General features: G+C 37.5%; 2 protein-coding genes across 11 annotated transcripts; one reads left to right on the top strand and one right to left on the bottom strand.

Moving 5' to 3' along the window:
- The first annotated feature begins 6,053 nt into the window (after positions 1 to 6,053).
- On the top strand, positions 6,054 to 23,899 carry LOC6049123 (protein lifeguard 1). Of its 10 annotated transcripts, XM_038254460.1 has the most exons (4): positions 6,348 to 6,771; positions 16,037 to 16,081; positions 21,680 to 21,795; positions 22,903 to 23,899. In XM_038254460.1, the coding sequence occupies exon 4, from the start codon at positions 22,916 to 22,918 to the stop codon at positions 23,846 to 23,848; it is 933 nt and encodes a 310-aa protein (XP_038110388.1). In that variant the 5' UTR covers positions 6,348 to 6,771; positions 16,037 to 16,081; positions 21,680 to 21,795; positions 22,903 to 22,915; the 3' UTR covers positions 23,849 to 23,899. The 10 variants fall into 10 exon arrangements, with proteins under 10 accessions (XP_038110395.1, XP_038110396.1, XP_038110394.1 ...); XM_038254467.1 differs by lacking the exons at positions 6,348 to 6,771; positions 21,680 to 21,795 and adding an exon at positions 6,054 to 6,259; XM_038254466.1 differs by lacking the exons at positions 6,348 to 6,771; positions 16,037 to 16,081 and adding an exon at positions 6,055 to 6,259.
- Positions 20,608 to 21,110, bottom strand: LOC6049122 (lipopolysaccharide-induced tumor necrosis factor-alpha factor homolog). Its single transcript, XM_038254469.1, has 3 exons — positions 21,070 to 21,110; positions 20,920 to 21,012; positions 20,608 to 20,858 (listed from the first exon to the last, which is right to left on the bottom strand). The coding sequence occupies exons 1-3, from the start codon at positions 21,071 to 21,073 to the stop codon at positions 20,608 to 20,610; spliced, it is 348 nt and encodes a 115-aa protein (XP_038110397.1). The 5' UTR covers positions 21,074 to 21,110.
- Positions 23,900 to 24,541: the final 642 nt, after the last annotated feature.

Raw genomic sequence — 24,541 nt, forward strand, 5'->3', positions numbered from 1 at the left:
GAACAAAGTGTTCAAATCTCATGGTACGATTTTGAAAAACGTACCATGAAATTTGATCACTTTGCTCGTGGTTCCCATTTTCATTAACACATGTTCACGGTTTTGGGAACTTTTTTTTCTCCGTGTATTGGGGTTCTTTTCGACCCCAAACATTAAAAAAATCGTGAAAAATCCAGTTTTTGATTGATTCAGGTTCTTTTGGTAACAAATGAAAGCTTAGGACGTCCCCTTTCCGAAACCGACCTGGAAAACCACGGGAATCGGCTACAACCGAAAAAATACCTTTTTGAGACCCCAACTTTGACGACCTGTATCTCCGGCAAATTTCAACCAATCAGGATGCTCCGGGTTGCATTCGACAGGTATTTACCTGTACTTTGACCCGAAATATTAATACCAGGGCCAGGTGACCTACCAGTTCCGGAAATCCGGAACATCCGAAAAGTTCATGTTTTACTGTTTTTCACATATATATGATACCAATACTCTCATGATAGTTAAAATTGATCCATAAAACTTACTAAAAACACAATACACGATTGCCAGAACCACTCTGGAGTGTTAGTGGCCACTTCCGGGTAACCTGGAACCGGTTCCCGGGTACCCGATGAACGGCCAACTTTTTTGGTGAAAACCCATCATGTTGCACATCAAACATCAAACCAGTTCCAGAATTTACAGAATGGATCAGCGAACAACGGAATGACCGGAAATTGACATATCTTTCAATTTCATAATGTTTGATATGTCGGATGATAGGGTTTCTCTCATATTCCGGGATGGTCCTCAAGGGGCCACCGGGAACCAGTTCTAGAATGGACTAGCGAACAAAGGCATTAAAGTTTATTGACATATCTTTATATTTCATGAAGTTTGATATGTAAGATGATAGGGTTTATATCATATTCCGGAAGTGTCCCCAAGGGGCTAGCGGGAACCAGTTCCAGAATGGCCAGAATGGAACAGCGAACAACGGCATGACCGTAGATTGACATATCTTTCAATTCCATGAAGTTTGATATGTCGGATGAGAGGGTTTCTCTCATATTCCGGAAGTGTCCCCAAGGGGCTAGCGGGAACCAGTTCCAGATGGCCAGAATGGAACAGCGAAAAACGGCATGACCGTAGATTGACATATCTTTCAATTCCATGAAGTTTGATTTGCAACATGATGGGTTTTCACCAAAAAAGTCAAATTGGCCGTTCATCGGGTACCCGAGAACCGGTTTCAGGTATCCCGGAAGTGGCCACTAACACTCTAGAGTGGTTCTGGCAATCGTGTATTGTGTTTTTAGTAAGTTTTATGGATCAATTTCAACTATCATGATTGTATTGGTATCACATATATTTGAAAAACAGTAAAACATGAAGTTTTCGGATGTTCCGGATTTCCGGAACCGGTAGGTCGGTAGGTATGCTGCATTTGTTTATTCCTTTCAAGTGATTTTTGAAATTGTGTTTAATTTTGCGTTAATTATAGATTATTTAAGGAACCCTGAAACTTTGGGCCTTCGTTTGCCCCTATTCCCATTGACCTAGAAGAGCTCATATTTGGCCCAGATGCCCTGCCCTACCCAGCGTACTGTCAACATTTTCGTTACATTTGTCAATATTCCTTACCGATTTTTTTTAAAATATTTTATTGAGACAAGAAGCTTCGAATCTCCCATTTTTCCCATTTCAGTTTCTGTAATGTATTTCCTAACAAATATATGACTATCATCAATATTTGTTGTGCTTTAAGCTGCCCTTCCAAAGCTTCTCACAAAAGCCTTCCCTATCACGATCCTGCGGCAAACTGAACAACCATGTTTCACATCCTTCAGAAGGCGCTAGAGGAAGGATGGCAGAATCCTTTCCGCCTGCATGCACGCCACAGGACACATATCCATCACGTCATGTTTACGTCTTATGGTTCGTCGTCGCTGCCGCTGCCACCACCAAACCTCCTTTTATCGTATCATCATCACCAGAGGCTTCTGAGCGTGGAAAAAACATGGAACGGCACAGTAAGAAATGTGTGAACATTTAGAAACAGCAGGAAAGATCAATTTCAAGATCATTTTTTTTCTCTGTGTTTTGCGAAAGAGTCAACCCAGCTTCCCATGCTTTCATCACGGGCCACGGAGCGGTCTAATTAGCGGCATGGAACGTGTTCAAGGGTTGACTCTGTGACAAAGTGTCCTACGTGAACACGGGGAAGTGAGGGCGAAGGGGGTCAACCATTGACATAACACCCAGGAAGATCCTTGAGAGCACGGTACCGCGCCCACTTTCCGGTGTTACCTTTTTCCGCGAAGCGAGATAGAGCCCAAAGTATCACGTGGAGGCACGTTTTACGACGACGACGACGCGAGCGCATCAAAGGGTGGCAAAGTGCGAAAAAAGCACGTGGTGGTGCTTTTTGCCACTGCCACTGAGGTGGGTGGGTGGAAGGGTGGTGCTAGTACGTGGAAATGGGGCCAACAACAAATCTCGGAAATGGTTCACCACTTTGGAAAATTAAACGTGTGCTCATCATCACCAGCGCCATCAACCGCCAACAAATCGTGTCTTTGGCGGGGTTCGCGCAGTTTGTTGGCATTCGTGCTGACTGGGGAGTGTCATCAAACAATAACGGCTTGCAAAACTTTCGGTGGCATTTTGATCACGTTACACCGAAAAAATAAACATAACGTTGTGGGTTGTTCAACTGTAAACTGCAATCAGTCCAGGGTGGCGCCTCAAAATAATTTTTCGAGTTGGACAATTTTTACCACAAATTTGAGTAGTTATTCGGATTACAATTCTGATTCGGATTGATATTTTCCTTTTTTTCCAAATTTTCTATGAAACTTTGCGTACAGTTTGACAAGGTCACTAATATAGCAACAAATAGGCATCTCATGCGAATTCTTGCATTGGGAAAGAAAAAAAATAATGTTGTTAAATATGTCATAATTTTTATTCCAGTTGTCGTTTCACAACTAATGTTTTGACCAAACATATATAGTTTTTAGGCAGATTTTTTTTTATTAGTTGTTGACAAGCGGGGAACTACAAATCAACCATCAAACACAACGCTAGTGTTATTAACAGTTTTGTATCCCCCACCCCCTCCTCTCCTTCAAAATTTTCCCAAAAATCAGAAGGCAAAAAAAACTAAGATAATCAATTTTCAAGCACTAAGCTTGTATAATAGGGTGCCCAGAATATGGGACTTTTTTTTTCAAAGCCTCGCTCCACAAGCTGAATATTGTTCCTTGACCTATTTTAGGACTCTGGGCCAAATATGAGCAAAATCGGTCAACATTTACCCATTGATACTCGGAGGTGTAGTTTGTAAGGGAAAAATCGAAAAAATGTATGGAAAACTCAAGTTTCTTACGGTTTGGTCTGCACGGTGCGCTACTTCCATCCAAATATTCCCAAATGTGAGATTCTTATTGAAAATTTAATGCTCTACAACTTTGTAGAACATACCGAAACTGTAAAACTCGATCCTGAAAAGTTATTAGCGATTTAAAAAAGTCATTTTTGTATGAAAAACATTTTTTTCACCAACTTTAGGCTCGAGTATCAATAAGTTAATCTCATCCAATTTCGCTCAAAATTTACACAGATGCTTAAAATAACCCAAAAAACTGTTTTTCGCTTTTGGAGCAGGGGGTCATTTTTTCTGGGCACCCTAGTACAATCGTTTTTAAACCATTTTTTCTGGGCACCCTAGTACAATCGTTTTTAAACCATGGCGATTGTCCACGATCCATACCAAAATATTTTTTTTGTATGGATAATTGTCCACGAAGGGGAAGGGGGGGGTAACAAATCCCCAAAAAAGTGTCCACGTGGTTTATGGATGGTCCCCGTACATAAATTCTAAAGTAAACTTTCAAAACAACCTATGAGGGGCTGGTAGACAGTTGGACTAACAATCCAAAGGTCGTCAGTTCGAATCCCGGGGTGGATGGAAGCTTAGGTGTAAAAAGAGGTTTGCAATTGCCTCAACAATCAAGCCTTCGAACACCTAGTTTCGAGTAGGAATCTCGCAATCGAGAACGCCAAGGCAATGCTGTAGAGCGAATAATTTGATTTGAAATCGGAAAATGTTGCCCCTCTTTGATTTCCGAGATTTTTTTTTTGGTTTTGTTGCTATTTTGATTGAATAAAATTTTAAAAATCAAGGGTCAAATTTCTTCAACGTTCCGAAAAATATTAACATCAATTGATTAAAATTACATTTCAGTTCCAATGTTTTCTGTAAGATAATTTGTATTATTGTTTAGATTTTTCACTTATCAACTACTTATAAGTGAAAAATTGAAATAATAATACAGATTATCTTGCACAAAACATTGGAACTGAAATGTAATTTCAATCAATTGATGTTAACATTTTTCGCAACGTTGAAGAAATTTGACCCTTGATTTTTAAAATTTTATTAAAAAATAGTGACCTTGAAATCAAAATAAATAAATGCATTACTTAATTTTAAACATAAGTATAACATTTTGTACAAAAATTTAATACATTGAAAAAATATATCTAATTTTGAAGTTATCGGTTTGGAACAACATTTGGAAGCATAAAAAGTTAATTATGAAAGATTAATAAGGCCGCTGCAAATATTTTTCAAAGTTAATGTCTTTTAAAAATCGTCCCGACTAATCAGGGGGCCAAACATTTTTTTTCAAAATACTTCAAAATGTTAACGAAATTTTGAGTAAAATCAGCTGAAAATAATTTGAAGTGCATTTTACTGCGTTAATGGTAATTTTTAACATATATGAGCACATTTTTTTCAACTTTAGTGAATTTTCGATGTAGTGTAGTGTATAATGCATTTTACAACGACTTTTGCATTGAAATGTTTAGTTTCTGGCTGGTTTCTGGCCACAGCCGAGAAACATCGGACTAAATATCTTTATCTAATGTATAAACTATTTCCAAACTGCAAGCTTCCCATGCGCCAGTGCCAACGCACACCGCGGTTTTGGTTGTCTAGCTTCGGTACGAGCCTGAACCCATTGTGTGTTGGTATTTTGGTTCATCGTACCAGCGCACCACGACAATCTCGGCTCGTCGCCTCGGTTGTGTGTCTGGCACTCACCCGAGGCATACACCCAGCGTGCCGTGGTACGCGCCGTGGTATTGAACCCGGTTTGTACCGCCAGCGCGTACCACGGCACGTACCTCGGCTCGTACCGAGTGAAGCACCTTGGTTCATATGCTGGGTTCATGCCTCGGGTGAGTGCCAGACACACAACCGAGGCGACGAAGCGAGATTGTCGTGGTGCGGTGGTACGTTGAACCAAAATACCCTCGGCTCGAGAGAGTCGGGTACGGGTGTAAACCGAACAGAGCAGGCGCAAAGCAAAACTGAAATGTGTGTGAACCGCGTGTACCGCACGGTGCAGGGAAGCTTGCTAAACTGTCATAACCTTTGACTGAATCACTGAAATAATTCTTTAGAATTACAAAAAAAAAATAATTCAATTTTTCTAAAAATGTATAAAAGTTTTCAGTTTATGAAAATAATATTAAAGCTTAAAAATATTTATTTTGTTTTAAAATAATTTCACATCAAAAACTATTTGTTATTTTAAATATTACTTTCTGTCATTCCAAGAAAAAAATGCATTTCCTTTGAATGTATATGACAACAATTAGAGATCATTTATTTGAAAGCTTATATGTTTAAGCAGCATCACATAATGTTGAATAAATTTCTCATGCATTAGAATTTACTCTCAATCTCAAACAATCATGCACCACTGAAGCGAATCTAATCGATTGACTCCCAAACCCTCTCGACTCCAGTGTGCTTCCCCTAGATACTATGTTTAAACCTCCAATCATAATTTTTCCCAACTCACTGACAGTTTGTATTTATTAGCCCCACACATGAACAAACACGCACGTTCGGAAAAACATATCAATCCCGAGCCCTAAAAGACCAGGTTGATTGACGCGTCAAGTCCCCGGAGAGGCAAAACATGTTAATTATGCGTCATAGTATGAACTCAGCGAACGCGCGCGACACATGAAAAATTTACAAACTTTTGCCATCCCTTACGGACAGACTTTCCCGTCAAAAACCCCAAATTCCCTCGACGTTGATGCACCCTGTGTCCCGATGACACGTCACACGTAGTGGAGCCCCTTCTATGGTGGTTCACTAATAACCATGGAGACGCCAGGTGTGACACATCTGAAGCTTTAAAGTAAGGGTTGGTAGTTGGTGAAGGAAATTCACGGTTAGGTGGTTTAAAAGTTCACGGTAAGTATTAAATAAATTCAAGGATTTTCAGGAATAATCTAGAAGTACAAATCAATATTTTGGTAGAATATGCCAACAAAAGGCCACCCCATAGAGCGTGCGATTTAAATTACTCATACTGACGTAACGAAGCCGGGTAGTGTGGGAATTTCGCAACAAAAGCTTTTACGAGACTCACCACTTGGCAGAAAAACTTGGACCATGTGTGAACTGTGCGGGAAAATTCTTATCGGGGAAGTTTCGGGCCGGCTTCGTTAGTCACTCTTCGTTATTTCAAGTGTAACGATATACAAGAAACACCTTATTTGTTGACAATATCTTGATTCAATACCCGGCATCGCAGCACTTTCAGGTTCACAACAATTTGTAGCATTCATCGCAGTTGGTGCAGAAAAAAAGTGAGATCGATAGAAACGGTGTCGATTTTTTTTTGTGTGGTTCATTGTAAGCAGTTTATTCAAGAAAACAGGTGGTTAACGTTAGCTGAATATAAAGTCTCAATTTGATTTTAGGTAAGTGAAGTGATTGATGAAAAGTTGCTGTGAAAAACCTGTGAAAATAATAATGCTTCTACCATCCGTCATGACTGTGCTATAGGGTGAAAATTGAAAAAAAAATCGATACCAGAGATACCCCCTGACTCGATATCTTAGGCAAAAATAGGTAACTGTGTCAATTTTGATCCAAATCGTTTTAAGTTTAACGATCTACAGTGTTAAAGTTTGTGAAGAAAAATCTTTTAATACAAAAACGTTTTCTGAGCAATTCTCTACGAAATCGGTCTTTTTCTTTAAATTTTAATTTTTGTATTTTTTAATCCGACTGAAACTTTTTTGGTGCCTTCGGTATGCCCAAAGAAGCCATTTTGCATCATTAGTTTGTCCATATAATTTTCCATACAAATTTGGCAGCTGGCCATACAAAAATGATGTGTGAAAATTCAAAAATCTGTATCTTTTGAAGGAATTTTTTTATCGATTTGGTGTCTTTGGCAAAGTTGTTGGTATGGATACGAACTACACTGGAAAAAAATGATACACGGTAAAAAAAATTTTGGTGATTTTTTATTTAACTTTTTGTCACTAAAACTTGATTTGCAAAAAAAACACTATTTTTAATTTTTTTTATTTTTTGATATGTTTTAGAGGACATCAAATGCTAACTTTTCAGAAATTTCCAGGTTGTGCAAAAATTTTTTGATCGAGTTATGAGTTTTTGAATCAATACTGATTTTTTCAAAAAATCGAAAAAATGGTCGCAAAAATTCTTCAACTATATTTTTCGATGTAAAATCAAATTTGCAATCAAAAAGTACTTTAGTGAAATTTTGATAAAGTGCACCGTTTTCAAGTTAAATCCATTTTTAGGTGACTTTTTTGAAAATGGTCGCAGTTTTTTTTATTTTTTTTTTTAAATTAGTGCACATGTTTGCCCACCTTTGAAAAACATATTTTTGAAAAGCTGAGAAAATTCTCTATATTTTGCTTTTTTGAACTCTGTTGATACGACCCTAAGTTGCTGAGCTATTGCCATGCAAAGGTTTAAAAACTGGAAAATTGATGTTTTCTAAGTCCCACCCAAACAACACACCATTTTCTAATGTCGATATCTCAGCAACTAATGGTCCGATTTTCAATGTTAAAACATAAAACATTCGTGAAATTTTCCGATCTTTTCGAAAAAAAATATATTAATTTTTTTTTAAACCAAGACTAACTAACTAACAAGACTAACTTTTTTAAACCAAGACTAACATTTCAAAAGGGCCAAACACTCAATATTACGCCCTTTTAAAATGTTAGTCTTGACTTAAAAATTTTAAAAATATTTTTTTTGAAAAGATCGGAAAATTTCACGAATGTTTCATATTTTAACATTGAAAATCGGACCATTAGTTGCTGAGATATCGACGTTAGAAAATGGTGTGTTGTTTGGGTGGGACTTAGAAAACATCAATTTTCCTGTTTTTAAACCTTTGCATGGCAATATCTCAGCAACTAAGGGTCGTATCAACAAAGTTCAAAAATGCAAAATATAGAGAATTTTCTCAACTTTTCAAAAATATTTTTTTCAAAAGTGGGCAAACATGTGCACTAATTTAAAAAAATGAAAATTTTCGACTATTTTCAAAAAAGTCACCTGAAAATGGATTTAACTTGAAAACGGTGCACTTTATCAAAACTTCACTTAAGTTCTTTATGATTGCAAATTTGATTTAACATCGAAAAATGAAGTTGAAAAATTTTTGCGACCAATTTTTCGATTTTTTGAAAAAATCGGTATTGATTCAAAAAATCATAACTCACTCAAAGATTTTTTGCACAACCTGGAAATTTCTGAAAAGTTGGCATTTGATGTCCTCTAAAACATATCAAAAAATAAAAAAAAATAAAAATAGTGTTTTTTTGCAAATCAAGTTTTAGTGACAAAAAATTAGATAAAAAATCACCAAAAATTTTTTACCGTGTATCATTTTTTTCCAGTGTGGTCCATATCCATACCTACAACTTTGCCGAAGACACCAAATCGATCAAAAAAATCCTTCAAAAGATACAGATTTTTGAATTTTCATTCATCATTTTTGTATGGACAGCTGCCAAATTTGTATGGCAAATTATATGGACAAAGTAATGATGTAAAATGGCTTCTTTGGGCATACCGAAGACACCAAAAAAGTTTCAGTCGGATTAAAAAATACAAAAAAAAAATCTAATGACCGAAATCTGAGAGAACTGCTCTTCTTTAAATCGCTAATAGCTCGTCAGGGTTAACTCGGATCGATTGCGGTCTTGGACAAAGTTGCTTGTCATAAAATATTACAAAAGAATCTCTCACTTGACAATTATCCGACACATTTAACAGCACCTTTGGTGGTATTTACAAACTCAAAGTTGGAACAATTTCTTATTTTTACTCTCTCTTCAGATTTTCCAAAATTTTAAATTTTTCTTCTTCAGCATTTTTCGAAAAAAAAAGTTGTCCGATTGGGCTCGAAATTGGACTGGCGGTTCCTTGGCCGAAATAATAGCCCTAGTAACATTTTAGGTTTTAAGAAGGCCATAAAAGCCTTTTTAGGCCGTATGAGGGTTTTCAGAACCATGATAAAACCTGTAAGTTTAAAAATGTTACTAGGGAGACCCAATTTTTTTGATTCTTAGGGTGACCTGTACCGTATTAGGGTGGTCTTGAAAATAGCAATTTTTGTCGATTTTCACATAAATCTCATATTTTGAAAAATCATAACTCCACGTCATTTCAACCGATTTTAGCTGTTTTGAACGCAATTGAAGGTGATTGACTGGGTTTAAAAAAAATAAATCGGAGTTTCAAACATCTTGCCTAATATTTGAAATGGTCGTATGAAAACTTGAATTGCGGTCTCGGGACCAAAGAGTCTATGTCTGAAAATATTTTTTATCAGATTCCTCGGACAATTTTGCTTAAAAAATTATAAGTTATAAAGAGAACTGATTTTTAAAAAGAAACGATTATTTTAATTTACACAATTATTTTAGATTAAGGATTTATTTGGCCAAATTTGGATTTATCTTTCTTTTTAAATGTTATAAATTTCATATTTTGATTTTAATATTACTAGAAAGATTAGAAAATTTAAATTTATAAAATTATAAAGAAAATCAAAAATTGAAACAACAGTTGCTGAAATATTTGTATTCACGATTTTCTTGTGTTATCGATTTCGTATATATTTTGATCCGGGGAACAATTTTGTAGAAGATCGCAAAGCGCTAGGAATTGATCTCGAAAATATACAGGTTAATTTTGTTAAAAATAAACTTCACAAAACATCCTGCATCTTTTCGGGATTAATTCTTAGCGCTTTGTTATGTTCAACAAAGTTGTTTGTCGGATCAAAATTATTAAGAAACTTGAGAATAGGAAATTTTTGGGAAAGTTTCTCTAAAAAGATGTTAACAGTGAAAATTCCCCATAGTAAATTGATAAAAAATTTCATACTAAGTTCAGAACAAAATTAGACTCACTCAACCTTAACCAAATGAACTTAAAAATTCAGGCTAGCTTCTGGAAATTTAACACTTTTGCCTATTTCATATATCCGTGAACCACGCTAATGGCCATTGTTGCACGATTCCAAATTCATATTATCATAGTCATGTTTTCAAAGTTTTACAAAAATCATGACAAAAAGTATGGCAACACTGCAATATAATTTGTGCCCTTGTAGTCTTAAAGTTATCTTTGTGAATCCTTTTCAATTATAACATTTTTGGGAAGTTTGATTTTTTTTATTTTAATAAGTGAAATTTAAATATTCTTTAAAATTTATGGCCTGTCTTGTAGTCTTTGAATTAAAGTTGTAGGATATGAGCAGAGGACTATTAAGAATCATTTCTTTTTTGTAAAATTCAATTTACAATCGAATAATGAAAGTGCTAAAGCGCTCAAGATTCTAGTTAAAATTATTTTTAAATAAAATTTTTAAGATTTTTTTTATTCGAGAAAAAGTATACATCCTTGTCCATTTCAGATTTTATTTCAGATGGCTGAGAAATTTCTCGAAACCTTTTTTTTATGAACATTATTAGTCAAGGCTAAAAACCCAAAAATAGCATGTCTAGGATCTAGGCTAAATCGACCCTGCTGAGTCCGACTATCGCTGTCACAAAGCCGAATTCCTTAAGGGAAGCGAGATATTCAAGATGGCGACCAATATGGCGGCTATATAGAGAAGTCAACAATATCACAGTATGAAGGTTGTCGACGTGTCGATTTTAACTAATTTGGGGTCGCTGAACCCGAATATGACCATAAAAATCGGTTGCGGCGACTCAGGAGCGTGTAATCCAAGATGGCGTCCAATATGGCGAAGAGAAAATCTTCAAGTATTTTTAAACAATATATAACAGGCTTGTGACCGATCAAATTTAACTAATTTGGGGTCGCTGAACCCGAATATGACCATGAATATCGGTCACGGCCAGGGATGCCACATGATTTTTTAAAATGTCTGTGAAAAAGTCTGTGTATGTCTGTGCAATTGTCTAAAATTCAAATATATCAGTTTACAGTCATATAAATTCATCAAAAATTGTGTTTTTAAGCATTTGAAGACTAACTAAATAGGTTTCGAATGATATTTTTACAAAATATTAATTTAATGAAGTTTTCTAAAAGTCTGTGAACGTCAAAAAATGTCTGACACAAGCTTAAATGTCTGTGAAACACAGAAAAATCTGTGTATCTGGCATCCCTGGTCACGGCGATCCAGGAGCGTGTAATCCAAGATGGCGTCCAATATGGCAAAGAGAGAATCTTCAAGTATTGGACGCCATCTTGGATTACACGCTCCTGGGTCGCCGTGACAAGCCTGTTACATGATGTTTAAAACTACTTGAAGATTCTCTCTTCGCCATATTGGACGCCATCTTGGATAACACGCTACTGGGTCACCGTGACCGATTTTCATGGTCATATTCGGGTTCAGCGATCTCGTGGCGCAGGGGTAGCGGCTTCGGCTGCCGATCCCGATGATGCTATGAGACGCGGGTTCGATTCCCGCCTTATCCACTGAGGAAGGCCATGCCCCGGGGGGCGTAGTGCCAATAGTTTCGTTTTCGACCCCAAATTAGTTAAATTTGATCGGTCACAACCCTGTTACATGTTGTTTAAAAATACTTGAAGATTCTCTCTTCGCCATATTGGACGCCATCTTGGATAACACGCTCCTGGATCGCCGTGACCGATTTTCATGGTCATATTCGGGTTCATCGACCCCAAATTAGTTAAATTTGATCGGTCACAACCCTGTTACATGTTGTTTAAAAATACTTGAAGATTTTCTCTTCGCCATATTGGACGCCATCTTGGATAACACGCTACTGGGTCGCCGTGACCGATTTTCATGGTCATATTCGGGTTCAGCGGCCCGAAATTAGTAAAAATCGACAAGTCGACAACCTTCATACTGTGATATTGTTAACTTCTCTATATAGCCGCCATATTGGTCGCCATCTTGAATATCTCGCTTCCCTTTAGGAATCCGGCTTCGTGACCGCGATATTCAGACTCAGCGGGGTCGATTTAGTCTAGATCCATCAACAGCTGGCCTGTCGATTTCGTGCCTTGACTATATCGAAGTGTTGTAAAATTTTCTGATCCTTTTGAAAAACATATTTTCAGCATTGCGAACTCGTGACTAACTTTCCAAAGGGCCTAAAATGTATTTTGGCCCAATTGACTTGCATGAAGAAACCAATGATGCAACATTATTTGCATTCACAGTCTCGTTCCTCAGCTTGACAGAAGAAGACGTGTTTTGATTTTCATTGCGCGGCAAAGTGCTTACGGATGGAGGTGGAAGAATCCTCCGATGGGGACGAGTTTCGTTCCGTAAACGGAACGCGGAAGCGGAAGAAGATTAGCGACGGAGTCGTTGGCGGAAATGGCCAAGAGGAGCATCTTCTCAACAACAACAAGTTCAGCCCGCTGGTGAAGAACAACAACAACAATGGTAAACAAGCCGGGAAAGGAGACGTCTCAACGGTACCAGTGGTTCCAGTGGCCAAGAAACCACCACCTCTGGTGGTAAAGAATACGAGCTACGCCAAGCTGAGGAGTGTAATGTCGCCGTGCACAACCAAGCCAAGTTACAAGCTAACTCCGTTTGGGATCAAATTGCTGTGTTCCTCCGAGGAGCGTTTTGAGACCGCGCGGGCCCACTTGATTGCGAACAACGTGGAGTTCTACACCCACGAGAAACGAAGCGAGCGGCAACTCCGCGTCGTCGTCAGAGGACTTCCACCGGCTTCACCTGAATTCGTCAAGAAGAACCTCAAGGAATCGCAAAACCTGGATGCTGTGGAGGTGCACGCCATCAAGAGAAAGGGAGAGTTCGCCTCGTCAGAGGAAACCCCGTACATTGTTACGTTCCCCAAGGGGTACACCAACTTGAAGCAGCTGAGTGAGATCAAGCGCTTGAGGAGATTTCACATCCGGTGGGAGGCCTACCGGAACAAGCGACCGAACGTGACCCAGTGCAGGAACTGCTTGCAGCTGGGTCATGGAACCAGGAACTGTCACCTCAAGGAGGTGCAACAACTGTGGGGGTCCCCACAAGACGGACGAGTGCGAAGTCCAGGAAGCCCAGCCAAAGCGGTGTGCCAACTGCTCTGGAGCCCACGAAGCTACGGACCGCAGCTGCCCCAAGCGTGCGGATTTCATCCAGCGGCGCCAGCAGGCGTCGAAACCGAAACCGCCGGCAAGGAAGGCGGAGAAGCAGAATCCAGCAGTTCCGGCGTTCACGCCAGCGGAGTTCCCTCCGCTGCCGGGCGTTGTTCCGGACGGAAAAGTGAAGGATCGCCCTCGACCCGCAGAAAGCAGCCAAGGTGGCTCCCGAGACGGTGGAGCCACGGAGGAGGAAGCCGGGGAGGTGCTCTACAGTTCGGCTGAGCTGTGGGCATTTTCTCCGAGTACATCGGCAGGTTCAAGACCTGCAAGACCCGCTTGGACCAAGTAACCCTAGTCAGTTACATGATCTCCAAGTATGGAATGTAAGGAGTTGTTTTTGTTGTGTATATTTAATATGTTGATCGATCCTCGGTCCTAACCTGGTCTTAGCACCTAAGAGGACCTAATAAAAAATAAGTTTAGAATAAAAAAAAAAAAAACATTATTTGCATTATTTTAACAAAGTTTCATACAAATAAAAAATATGCAATGTTATATAAATTTTCAAAAATATAGGTGATTGACCAAAATATAATGGTTTAATTTTCACCTATTTAAATAACTTTCTTTTCACTAGCCTCGTTAATTTTCAACAGATGTTAAATATTATAAAAATATTATTAAATATTATTAATTCATCATGCCAACTACATTGTCCGTGTAGCTACCAATCTGACTAGATTTTTTTCCGTTAAATATTCCTCCACAAAATCGATTGCTCTCGAAACACCATTCCCAAGCCCGTTCGTCCTTCGGGCGCGGAACAAATACGAAGGTGTACACATTGTAAAGCACTAGCAAACAAGAAAAAGCTCCGGCTCTTCGTTTCTTGCTCCTAAGAGTGTAAACGAAAAACAATTCTTTATTTAACGGGGACGAAATTTGAATGGTACTTGATTCGTTTGAATTATATTAATATTTGTACGCTTTTGAAAGAGATTAGCTGAAAGTAAATTTTTTCTTCATTTTCGTTACAGTTTTCATAAAAATTTATGAATTTTCCTCAAACAGAAGAAAAATCTTCCAATCTTATGCTGTGATAGTGGTGCGGGGTGTGGTGATAACAGAGGAACAATATTAGTCCTTGTCGTCGTCCAATTGTCGCTACCCCACCACTACCACCCTCACAGCACCACCCTATCCTGCTCTCGTTGGGGGTGTACGACGATGCGGTCGTTGAATCTAGGTCAACTTTGGATGGGTGACGACTCCAACTTCCAGATTACTTTTTTTCTGCTTCTACTTCTTCTTTGTGTTTGCTTGATGATCCCCTCTGCGTTCGTTTAATGAACCACACCCATACAAACGCAAGTAATTGGTCGATTTTCCCATACAAACACAAATTTGCTGAGTTTGCGTTTGTGTTCGGGGAAACGGTTATATAACACGAAACCATCCCCCTCCCCTTCGGGTGTGGAAAATCGTCAACTCATCGTCACCACAAAAGCTCTCATTTTCCCTCGCCTCACTACCACCACCACCACCACCACCACAAACGGCAGCACCTCTGCCACAGTATTAGTGTGACCGAAAGCTTTGTTACAAAAAGGAAAATTTTCTGGAGCGGAAGGATGACCCCGCGCTCTCTCCAAGATTGCGCAATTTTACATCGATTTTCCGAACCAGAACGAAAGTGTGCTCCCACACAAACACAACCAAACCGATCAAATGTGGAACGGAAGTCAGAGTCGGCCGCAGGATCCAACGTGCGGGGAAAGTTGTGCGCCGGCGCACCACCCAAATTTTCACGAGGAAAAAGTTTCAATTATTGATCCAGAATGAAAAGAAGAAGAAGAAGAAAAAAAAAAATCATGAAAAGAACTAAAATGTGCTCCCCCTTAAGGGAGGGACGCAATGGGGGACGGTGTGCGTGCAAAAATTCATTTTAATCGGAAGTTACTGTTTTTGGAGAGAGGGTTTTTTTTGGGTAGCCTAAATTTGGCACGTTGAAAGGGAGGAAAGGCATGATTTTTGGCTAGCGAAAATTGACGGCGCGCGGGTGCATCCACGTGGGATCAACTCGAAGGGGTACTTATGGGGTGCGCGTGGCTAATCAAAGTTTATCAGTTTGGAATTAGCGGTTGGAAAAAAGGGAAATGTATGTTTCAACGCTCCTTAATCGTTTCGGGATGTGTTTTTGAAATCACGTGCAAGAATAGTCGAAGAAAATTTAGAAAAATAGAAATAAAAGCGAGCACATCTATTGATATTTTGATTGTTTGTATAAATCTTATCCAATATTTCAATTAAATGTATTCAATTTTGAGCATTTAAGTTGCTTGCTAACTCTTTATGTCGGTCCGTCTATGTCTTGCTATCTTTAAATTTGACCATCTGCATTTATCTAATCTTGCGTATTTGTGATGAAATGTTGATTTATTTAAATTTATCTTGAATTGGGTAGTTTAAGAAGTAATTTACCAGCAACGAATATTCGATGTTTCTGATAAGCTTATTAAAAACGGGATCACATCGAATGAGTTCGAAAAAAAAAACATAATTTTATATAAATAATTTTTGATTTTTTTTGTGTATAAAAAATTAACAACAGAAAATGTTTTTTTCCAGCACATCGGATAACCGAGTCTGGACCGTACTAGAGATTTGAATAGTGTAAGTACTTCTTCTACAAAATGTGGAGTGTTTTTCAACTTCCTCTGTAATTTTTATTGTTAAAGTAAAGTTAGGCTATCAATTCTTAGCCTATATGACCAGACCGCATAGTATTGAAATATCTGTTAAAAAAATGTTAAGATAAATTTGGAATTTTGAACATAATATAAGATTAAACAGAGTGATATACACAGCTAAGCAATTCTCTACGAAATCGATCGATTTCGACCAATTTTATATTGAATGTTTGGTCTTTATAAAATGTTAGTCTTGATTTTTATAATTTTAAAATATTTTTTTTCGAAAAGATTATGACTTTGTACAAATTCAGCATTGAAAATTGGACCATTAGTTGCTAGAAAAAGTGGGAATGTTTGGATGAGAACTGTTCAAAACATATTTTCTGGAAGAGAAAATCATGGACACCTTTTTTAAAAAATCTAAGAACGAAAATTAATTTAAAATAAAAATTTAAGTGGCTATATCTTGAATACGGTGCTTTTCGATGGCAAATTTAATTTTACATTTAAAATGGAAGTAAAAATTATTTTTCAATAATAAAAAAAAATACAAAGAATCTTAACATGGTGGCCAAATTTTTCACCATATTTCTCTATGGCTCAAAAGTTCTAGTTTTTTGTCCCCTAAAACATATCATAAAATTCAAAAAAAAATAATAATTTCTGAGCACCTATTTTTTATAGCTGTAATTAATATCATCTTCTTTGCCGAAGACATCAAATCGATCAGAAAATTCCTTTAAAAGGTAAATATGTTTGAATAATTACGTACAATTTTTGCATGAACAGCTGTCAAAACTGTATGTACCCTTATATGGGTGAACCAGGTTAGTTTTCAAAATTTTGATTTTTAGGTCATATATGACCCATCAGGCCTGAAAGGGTTAAAGCTCGTGCTTTGCACGATTTAATAACTTTCTTTAAATAAACCGTAACTTGTTGAATCAAATATTTATGTTTTTCCAATTGTTAAACATTTAAAAGTTTACGAAGTGTCACGTTAACTTTAAGGAGTAATGCCGCTCTGAGTGTTTTCACGAGAAAATGTGTTAGTTAAAATTTTCAAAGATTTTCACAAGTTTTTGAAACACTTATTGGCAAATTTATTATTTATGGCAGCGATTCTCAACGGGGGTACCGAGCCTACTTGATTCACATGTTAGGGGGTACCAGCCCAGAAGAATGTTGAGAATCGCTAATGTAAGGAATTGAAAAAGATAATTGATTATTATGTTTGAACTGAGGCAACCCAGAGGGCTACAAAAATTATCCTTTTAAAATCAAACTAGCAGTTAAATACAATGGTCTATCCAGCATTTGCCTTGTCTGAAGCAAAAAAGCATTTTAATTTTAAAACTAAAAAATAAATAAAAATTCAGTACGAAAAAATCAGCGAAGGGGGTCGAATATCCATCTAGTTGGATGCCTTATTTAAGAAAATGTAAAATTGTATTCATGTTATGTTGAAAATTCTTCAAGAGAGATGCGACAAAACAAGAACAACAAATTTCCATGCCCCGAAACAAATTTTATTTTTGAACGAAAAAGCGTTTCAAATACTTTATGTACAAACATAATTGAAAAACTTAAAAAAGAATTAAATATGATTGTGTATTTTTGAAAATTACCGATCTGTCAAATGTAATAAGCTGGAAGAAGCCGCTGCAGATAATTTCAAAAGTAACTGACGCCCCCAATCTTTTCAATATTTGCTTGAAAATTAAAAAGCAACTAAAAGTTTTTTCCAAAAAACATCAAAATTGTAATGGAAATATAAGTGCAACACACAATACCGCAAATTTCATATTGTGTCGAAAATTATACTTTTGGAAGAATAATGATTGTTAGACAACTTTTCTAGTGCATAATGCTTTTTGCAATATTTTTTAATTAAATGTTTGGTCCCAACTTTGGTCAAAGTTATGGGACATAAACGTAAAAAATAATAATATTTGTTTCTTCCATGAATGATTTTTTGTCAAAAAGTTATGAAACTGGTGAAACATTCATAATTTTCTATAGAATATCACTTTTTTACACATTAACTTAGGTAAAATTACATAAAAAAGAGGTTATAATCAGGCCTGAAACTTTTACAACAAAGAAAAAACTAAACATAAAATTGCATATAAAAAGACAAACCAAATGGAAAATAAAAAAAAAATCGTTGTTGCCTCCATCACACTGAAAACCTTTTTTAAAATCGCTTTTGGATATTCGATTTTTTTTAATAATTGTTGATTGAATTTGTTTTAAGGAGGAGGTTAAATAAGTTTTTTTTAATTATTATTTGGAAGTTTTTCCACTGAAACATCGCAAGACCTGATTCTACAGTCGACTCTCTGGCTTCGATCTTCTCGTTATCAATATTGCTCCATGTACCGATGAATTCTTCAGTCCCTTCAAATTGCATGCTTCGATTGTCTTTATTCCTCGATATTTTCTCTTGTTTTAAGGATCTCTTCCTCGACGGTCCCTTGGATTCTATTTGCTTTAAACATCTATTCCGGTTGTCAATAATTTCACTTTCTCATGGCTTGCATATACATTTAACCGGCTCCGTGGCTTAATGGTTACGGCTTCTGTCTCCCAAGCAGAAGGTTCAGGGATCAAATCCCGGTCGGTACCTTTGAAATTTGGAATCAGGAATTTGAATATGAATAAAAACTAAAATGAATCAGATGGGATTCGAACTCTCACCTTTGGATTGGTGGTCTGGTGGGACGCTAAGCAGTCGGCCATCAGAAGATTAACACTCTAGCAGTGAATTGATCCGTAGTGTTGAAACATGTTATCTCTTCTTCTCATATTATTAAATACGCGCTGATCCCTGATTTGCCTGAGGGGATTGGAAGTCTAAATATAGATCGAGTTTCCTTCAGATGCTTGCTTCTATGTTAAGGCGGGGCCGAACAATGCCCAGCGACCTCGGAATTGGACCGCAAGGAGCTCTGTCATTCTGAAATGGGTCGTTGGAAGCAGCGCGAGGGCTGTCACCACCTAATACCCGGGACTGAGATAAGTTGTATCAGCATTCGGCATATACACAGTCTGATACAAATTATACTTTCCCATAATTTCGCTACCGGTTAGCGGGTATTGGATTGGACCACACACACACACACACACATGGCTTGCATATACATTTTTCTTTGAGAAACGGAGCTTTGAAGGGTGTTTGACATTTCTTTGTTTTTGTTTGCTGGACGTTGCCATGATTCTCTCCCATAGCTGGTTAGCAAGAAAAAACAAATTTCAATCGAGTCTTCATTTTGCATCGTCCTCGACGGTCCCTTGGATATTGACAACCAGAGAGTCGACTGTGTTAGGTTTTAGTAAACACTAAGTAGTTTTAAAAAACCTGAGACTAATCATATGAAAAATCACTTTAAAAACAACTTACGAATGACATACACCAATCTAGAATTGGAAAAATTACAAAAGTTTACATTTAAATTTATTTTTTGTATAATTTAAAATTGTTTAGAAGTTGGATTATTTTTAAATTAGCAATAACAAATTAATGATTTAGCTGCCTTCTGAGATTTTAAAAAAATGTTGATTATTGAATTAAGGTAACTTTAACTTTAATGTTGTCATTCATCACCTGATCTTTAAAGAGTTTATTTTGTTTAAGAGTGAATATGCTGGAGATAAATTGGTTATGAAGATGTGGAGTAAAAAAAGATTAGTTTTATTATTCACCTTTATTTCAACTACCTCTTATAAACGATTAAACATGTAAATCTAAGCCGCCACACTACACACTGCTGGCGGCTTCTGCTTCTGCAATAACCATATTGTTCCATTAATTTAAGCCATATTTATTTTACAAGCAAGAGTAAGACAATTTCATCGTATCTGCGCGCGCGTGTACCTAACTCAAGTCCAAACTCCTCTTGCCTTGCTATCGCGCTGCAACGTTCGCTTTATTTCTCGCGTTTTTTGTGTGTGTGTCTGTTTACTCTATCTGGTGTTTCTACAAAAAACAAAACCTCAAAGTCTCTAAGCCACTGAACTGCTTCGACCTCGATAAAATATATTTTTCAAACAAACTTCTCTCTTTTTTCATCCCCTTCCTCTGCTGGACCGCCGGGGCTACGCACGCATTTTTTTTTTTCGTGTGTTTTTCTTAGTATAAGCCACTTTGAATCGTTGTCGAATGTTGCCCAATCCATGTTTGTTCTTCATTTGCGTGGGTTATTTCTCTTCTTATTAGGTGGGGAGGCCATCCCTAAGTCGTGCTGGAAAGTTCGATTTAATTTATGCTCATGGCCGTCCACTAACGTTCCCCCCTCCACCATCGCTCACTCTATGCTGCACACATGTGTACAGTACAAAATTGAGGTTATGATCTAATCCACTACACTGCAGACACGTTACGGTTACGGACAGCTGAGGCGTTACGCCTACGGACAACATCTACGTTACTGTTTGCTACGCTGGGTCGATGAAAGCAATCTCGCGTGGATCAACTGTGGTAGAACGAGCTTTCGAAAGTTGTTTCTACTTGCGGTAGGTTCCGATGTAGGAGCCACAGTTGGGGCAGTAGTGGTTCGCGTCTCGGCACGACGTCGAACAGTACGGTATGCAGACACATGGCCAGCAGATAAACAGACACAGAATCGCTGCGCAAATGTGGGTCTTGGTGGTTGTTTCGTACTCCAACCTGGTCACGATGGTGGCTCGACACGACGGGCACACCAGGGTCGTCGGATCCGGACCGACCTGGGCGCTCGTAACGATCACGGTAGTTTCTGAGGAAGAAGTGCAAAAATGACCACTTTGAGCTTTGACCGTTACGTGTTCTGATCTTACGGTTTTGAAAACTAGTCGGAGCTTGCTGAACAGGATGAGGATAGGCCGCAGGAGCTGGCGCATGAGCCTGTTCATAGCTCGGCGGTCCCTTTTCTGAACGGACAACACTTTAGAAACAGAAACTTCAACAATGCACCAATTATTACTCACCCATTGCAAAAAAAAACCTTGCTGTTTCCTTGAAAACTTCACTAAACCAACCTCAACGGTCAACGGGCACACCTGGAATAACCTTCTGCTCGATATCGGTATCCAGTACTACATTTTGTACATTTATCAGTGAAGCGATTTGACTCGAGTTTTGGGGGATTTTTTTGACAAACGTAATGGGATTAAATTGGGTACGATTTTTTTTCCAAGATATGAAACATACCAAAAATCAACACTCGCAGTTAGTCGTTTTCGTCGTTTGCGAAATCTACGTTTTGACTCACCGACTGAGAAATTAGTTTGCTGATAAGATATTGCCTGGCAGGTGTAATACCTCTGCATTTTTCATGCCTGTTTTTGTGATTCATTGTGGTAGACGGAATTTTACCGGCTAGTTCAGTTTTGGACCGGTTGTAATTTACTTTGTGATAATTTTGAGTAAGAATCATCAACATATTTGCTAATAGAAAATTTACGTGATAGATTCAATTGATTTTGTAAGTTCTACCGGAAAAAGTACTAGAGAACTTTAAATTTTCGAGATCAAAGCAGCTGTTGATCTCTTATCGTAGTTTCTAGAACAGAAGGACTGAAGTGTCTCATTTTGTAGGTTACCCATAAAAGGAAGCCAAGGTGTGCATTTTGATAAACGTAATTGTTGCAGAAAGTTTGCTTGGGGCCATATAGATAACTATAAGTTGGTACATCAACATTACAAGAGGTTTGGTAAGTACCACTCAAAAATACAGGAAATAAAAACAATGACTGATTTGTTCAAAACCGTCACAAATCAAAAGTAAGCTTTTAAAGTATTGTGAGAAATTTTATTTATTTATTTATGCCACCAAAATGTTATGTTGCTATAAAGTCCAATTTCAAGATAACAAAACGTGATAAAAGCATGTGTTACCGAATCGATAAGATTACTTGATTAGGTAAAGTTATTATTTTATTTACCAGGAAAAATCAAATAAATTACTCATCTGCTTGTGGTTAAATCCCGTTTACGGTATTTTGTTTGAAATCTAGAGTTTTTTTTTGATTAGGTCCTATAAACATATGAAAGACAATAGTTTATTGGTCCTTTTCAAAAAAAAACTCTGGAAATACACTTTATATTATTATTGATGAAGTTAAAAATCCACTCACAGATGGGTAAAATCCTTGAAAAGCAAAAAAAAAAACTGAAAGTATTGTTTAAAAGATAGTTGTGAAATGTGACTCTGACAATGTTAAAAAAATGATTTTTATTTTCCAGTCTCGTTTCATATCAGGAACATTTGCTTCCTAATTTACTTGCTTGTAAATGTTTTGTTGTTACTTTTTTACTTTGAATTTATTTGATTTAATCATAAATTAAGTTGTGTGAGTTTGTGAATTAATTAAAGAACTTCACAAATATTTATTTATCGTTCATTCTACCATATGAAAGGGGAAAATATAATTCAAAACTATTTTTTCTTGAGCGTTTCATAGCCAAAACAATTGAAACCATGTTTTTATGTTTTAAGCTTTTTGAGTTAAAATTTTCGATTTCTAAGCCGATTACTAGGAATGGTAATTGAAATACTTTTTTAACCATTTTTATCCAACAATATCTGCTGAATTTAAATAAAAGTTTGCACGATTTTAAGATTACTTAAAATTTTCAATAATGAAGTGGAGAAATCATTGTTCAAAGTACAATTTATTTTAAAAGAGTCATGAAAACACTTAGCACGACCAGATAGCAACCGTTTCCTCCCATTGGTCTGAGTCATTTGAAGTCATTTGAGCACGAAAACAATCAGAGAGGTTCCATAACTGATACAAACGTTTTTATTTTATTTTCAGATCCTGCAGAACAATGGCGCAACCAGGTTACGGATTCCCAAATCAGTCTCCATACCCCCCGCAACAACCAGGATATCCACCTCAACCAGGTTATCCCCCTCAGCCAGGTTATCCACCCCAGCAAGGTTATCCACCCCAACAAGGGTACCCACCCCAACCAACCTTCCAACAACCCCAGTCAGGCTTCTACGGATACCCCCAGAGTCAACCGTATGCCGGAAATGCTGGCGCTCTTTCGGTGGGCAGCGACCCGGAAGATCCCGACGCATGCGGATTCGACTTCACCGATCAATCCATCCGGAAGGGATTCATCCGAAAAGTGTACTCCATACTGATGGTTCAACTCAGCATCACGCTCGGCTTCATCTGTCTGTTTATGTACCACGAGCCGACCAAGGTGTGGGTCCAACGTCATCCGGAAGTGTTCTGGATCGCATTCGGCGTGATGCTCGTAACGATGATCTCAATGGCGTGCTGCGACAGTGTCCGGCGGAAGTCTCCGATGAACTTTATCTTTTTGGGCCTGTTCACGCTGGCGATGTCCTTCCTGATGGGCGTTACCACGGCCAGGTTCAGCTCACAGGAAGTTCTGTTGGCGGTGGGAATCACGGCAGCGGTTTGCCTCGGGTTGACCCTGTTTGCGTTCCAGACCAAGTGGGACTTTACCGTGATGGGGGGCATGTTGTTCGTGGCGGCATTGGTGCTGATGCTGTTTGGGCTGATTGCCATTTTCTTTCCCGGAAAAACTATCACTCTGGTTTATGCCAGCTTGGGGGCGTTGCTGTTTAGCTTTTACTTGGTTTACGACACTCAGCTGATGATGGGTGGAAAACACAAGTACAGCATTAGTCCCGAGGAGTACATCTTTGCTGCATTGAATCTTTACCTAGATATCATTAATATTTTCACGTTTATATTGACGATTATTGGTGCATCTCGAGATTGAAGAAAATTGTAATGCTGTTGTCCAAATAAATATTGATAAGAAATCGTTAAACTCTGTTTTTATTTACTTGATGAATTCAGTGCATTAAAAGGTAATATATATGGTCAAATAATCCAAAATGACATGTCAAAATGACAGAAATCAACTCCGGCATTTGTGAAAGCTTACCTATATTTAACCCTCTACAGCCCAACCCCGCCTTTAGATGGGCTTTGATTTAAAAAATGACCAAAAATCTATTTTTCAACCAATTTTTGATCTTTAAAAAGCATTGGAATGAAGAATTCTTAAAATTTTAGGATATTCATGGGTTAGAAGTTTTACTTGTTTGATGTGACTTTGGCAATGTTTTTAAAAATGTATTTTTTTTAGGGGTCAACTTTGCCTGTGTTTTTCACTAACATTTCCTTTATTTTAAGTAAAAAGAAGCATGCCGTTATTTTTGTAGTGTCCCAGACTATGCCTCTACGCATTTTTTTACAATTTAAATGATATTGGTGCCATTTTATAGCACAAAATGTAAAAAACAAGCAAAAATTTTTAAAAGTGACTGTAAAACCATGAAAAAATAAGATAGGCAAAATGTAATGATAGGAGGTGGTAGATAGATAAAACACTAAAAAAGAAACAAGAAAAACATAAAACAAGAGAAGTAGTTTTTTGTAGAACAAAAGTTTCTCAAAAAGTCCTCCT

The sequence above is a fragment of the Culex quinquefasciatus genome, chromosome 2 (genome assembly GCF_015732765.1).
Source record: "Culex quinquefasciatus strain JHB chromosome 2, VPISU_Cqui_1.0_pri_paternal, whole genome shotgun sequence".
NCBI classification, from domain to species: domain Eukaryota; kingdom Metazoa; phylum Arthropoda; class Insecta; order Diptera; family Culicidae; genus Culex; species Culex quinquefasciatus.

What these genes read in the sequence shown, in the direction of transcription:
- LOC6049123 (XM_038254467.1), top strand. Translation starts at nt 22,916, where the DNA reads ATGGCGCAACCAGGTTACGGATTCCCAAATCAGTCTCCATACCCCCCG.
- LOC6049122 (XM_038254469.1), bottom strand. An exon ending in TCCGACTAGTTTTCAAAACC is followed by an intron (nt 20,859 to 20,919) that starts GTAAGATCAGAA and finishes CTTCTTCCTCAG; the next exon opens with AAACTACCGTGATCGTTACG.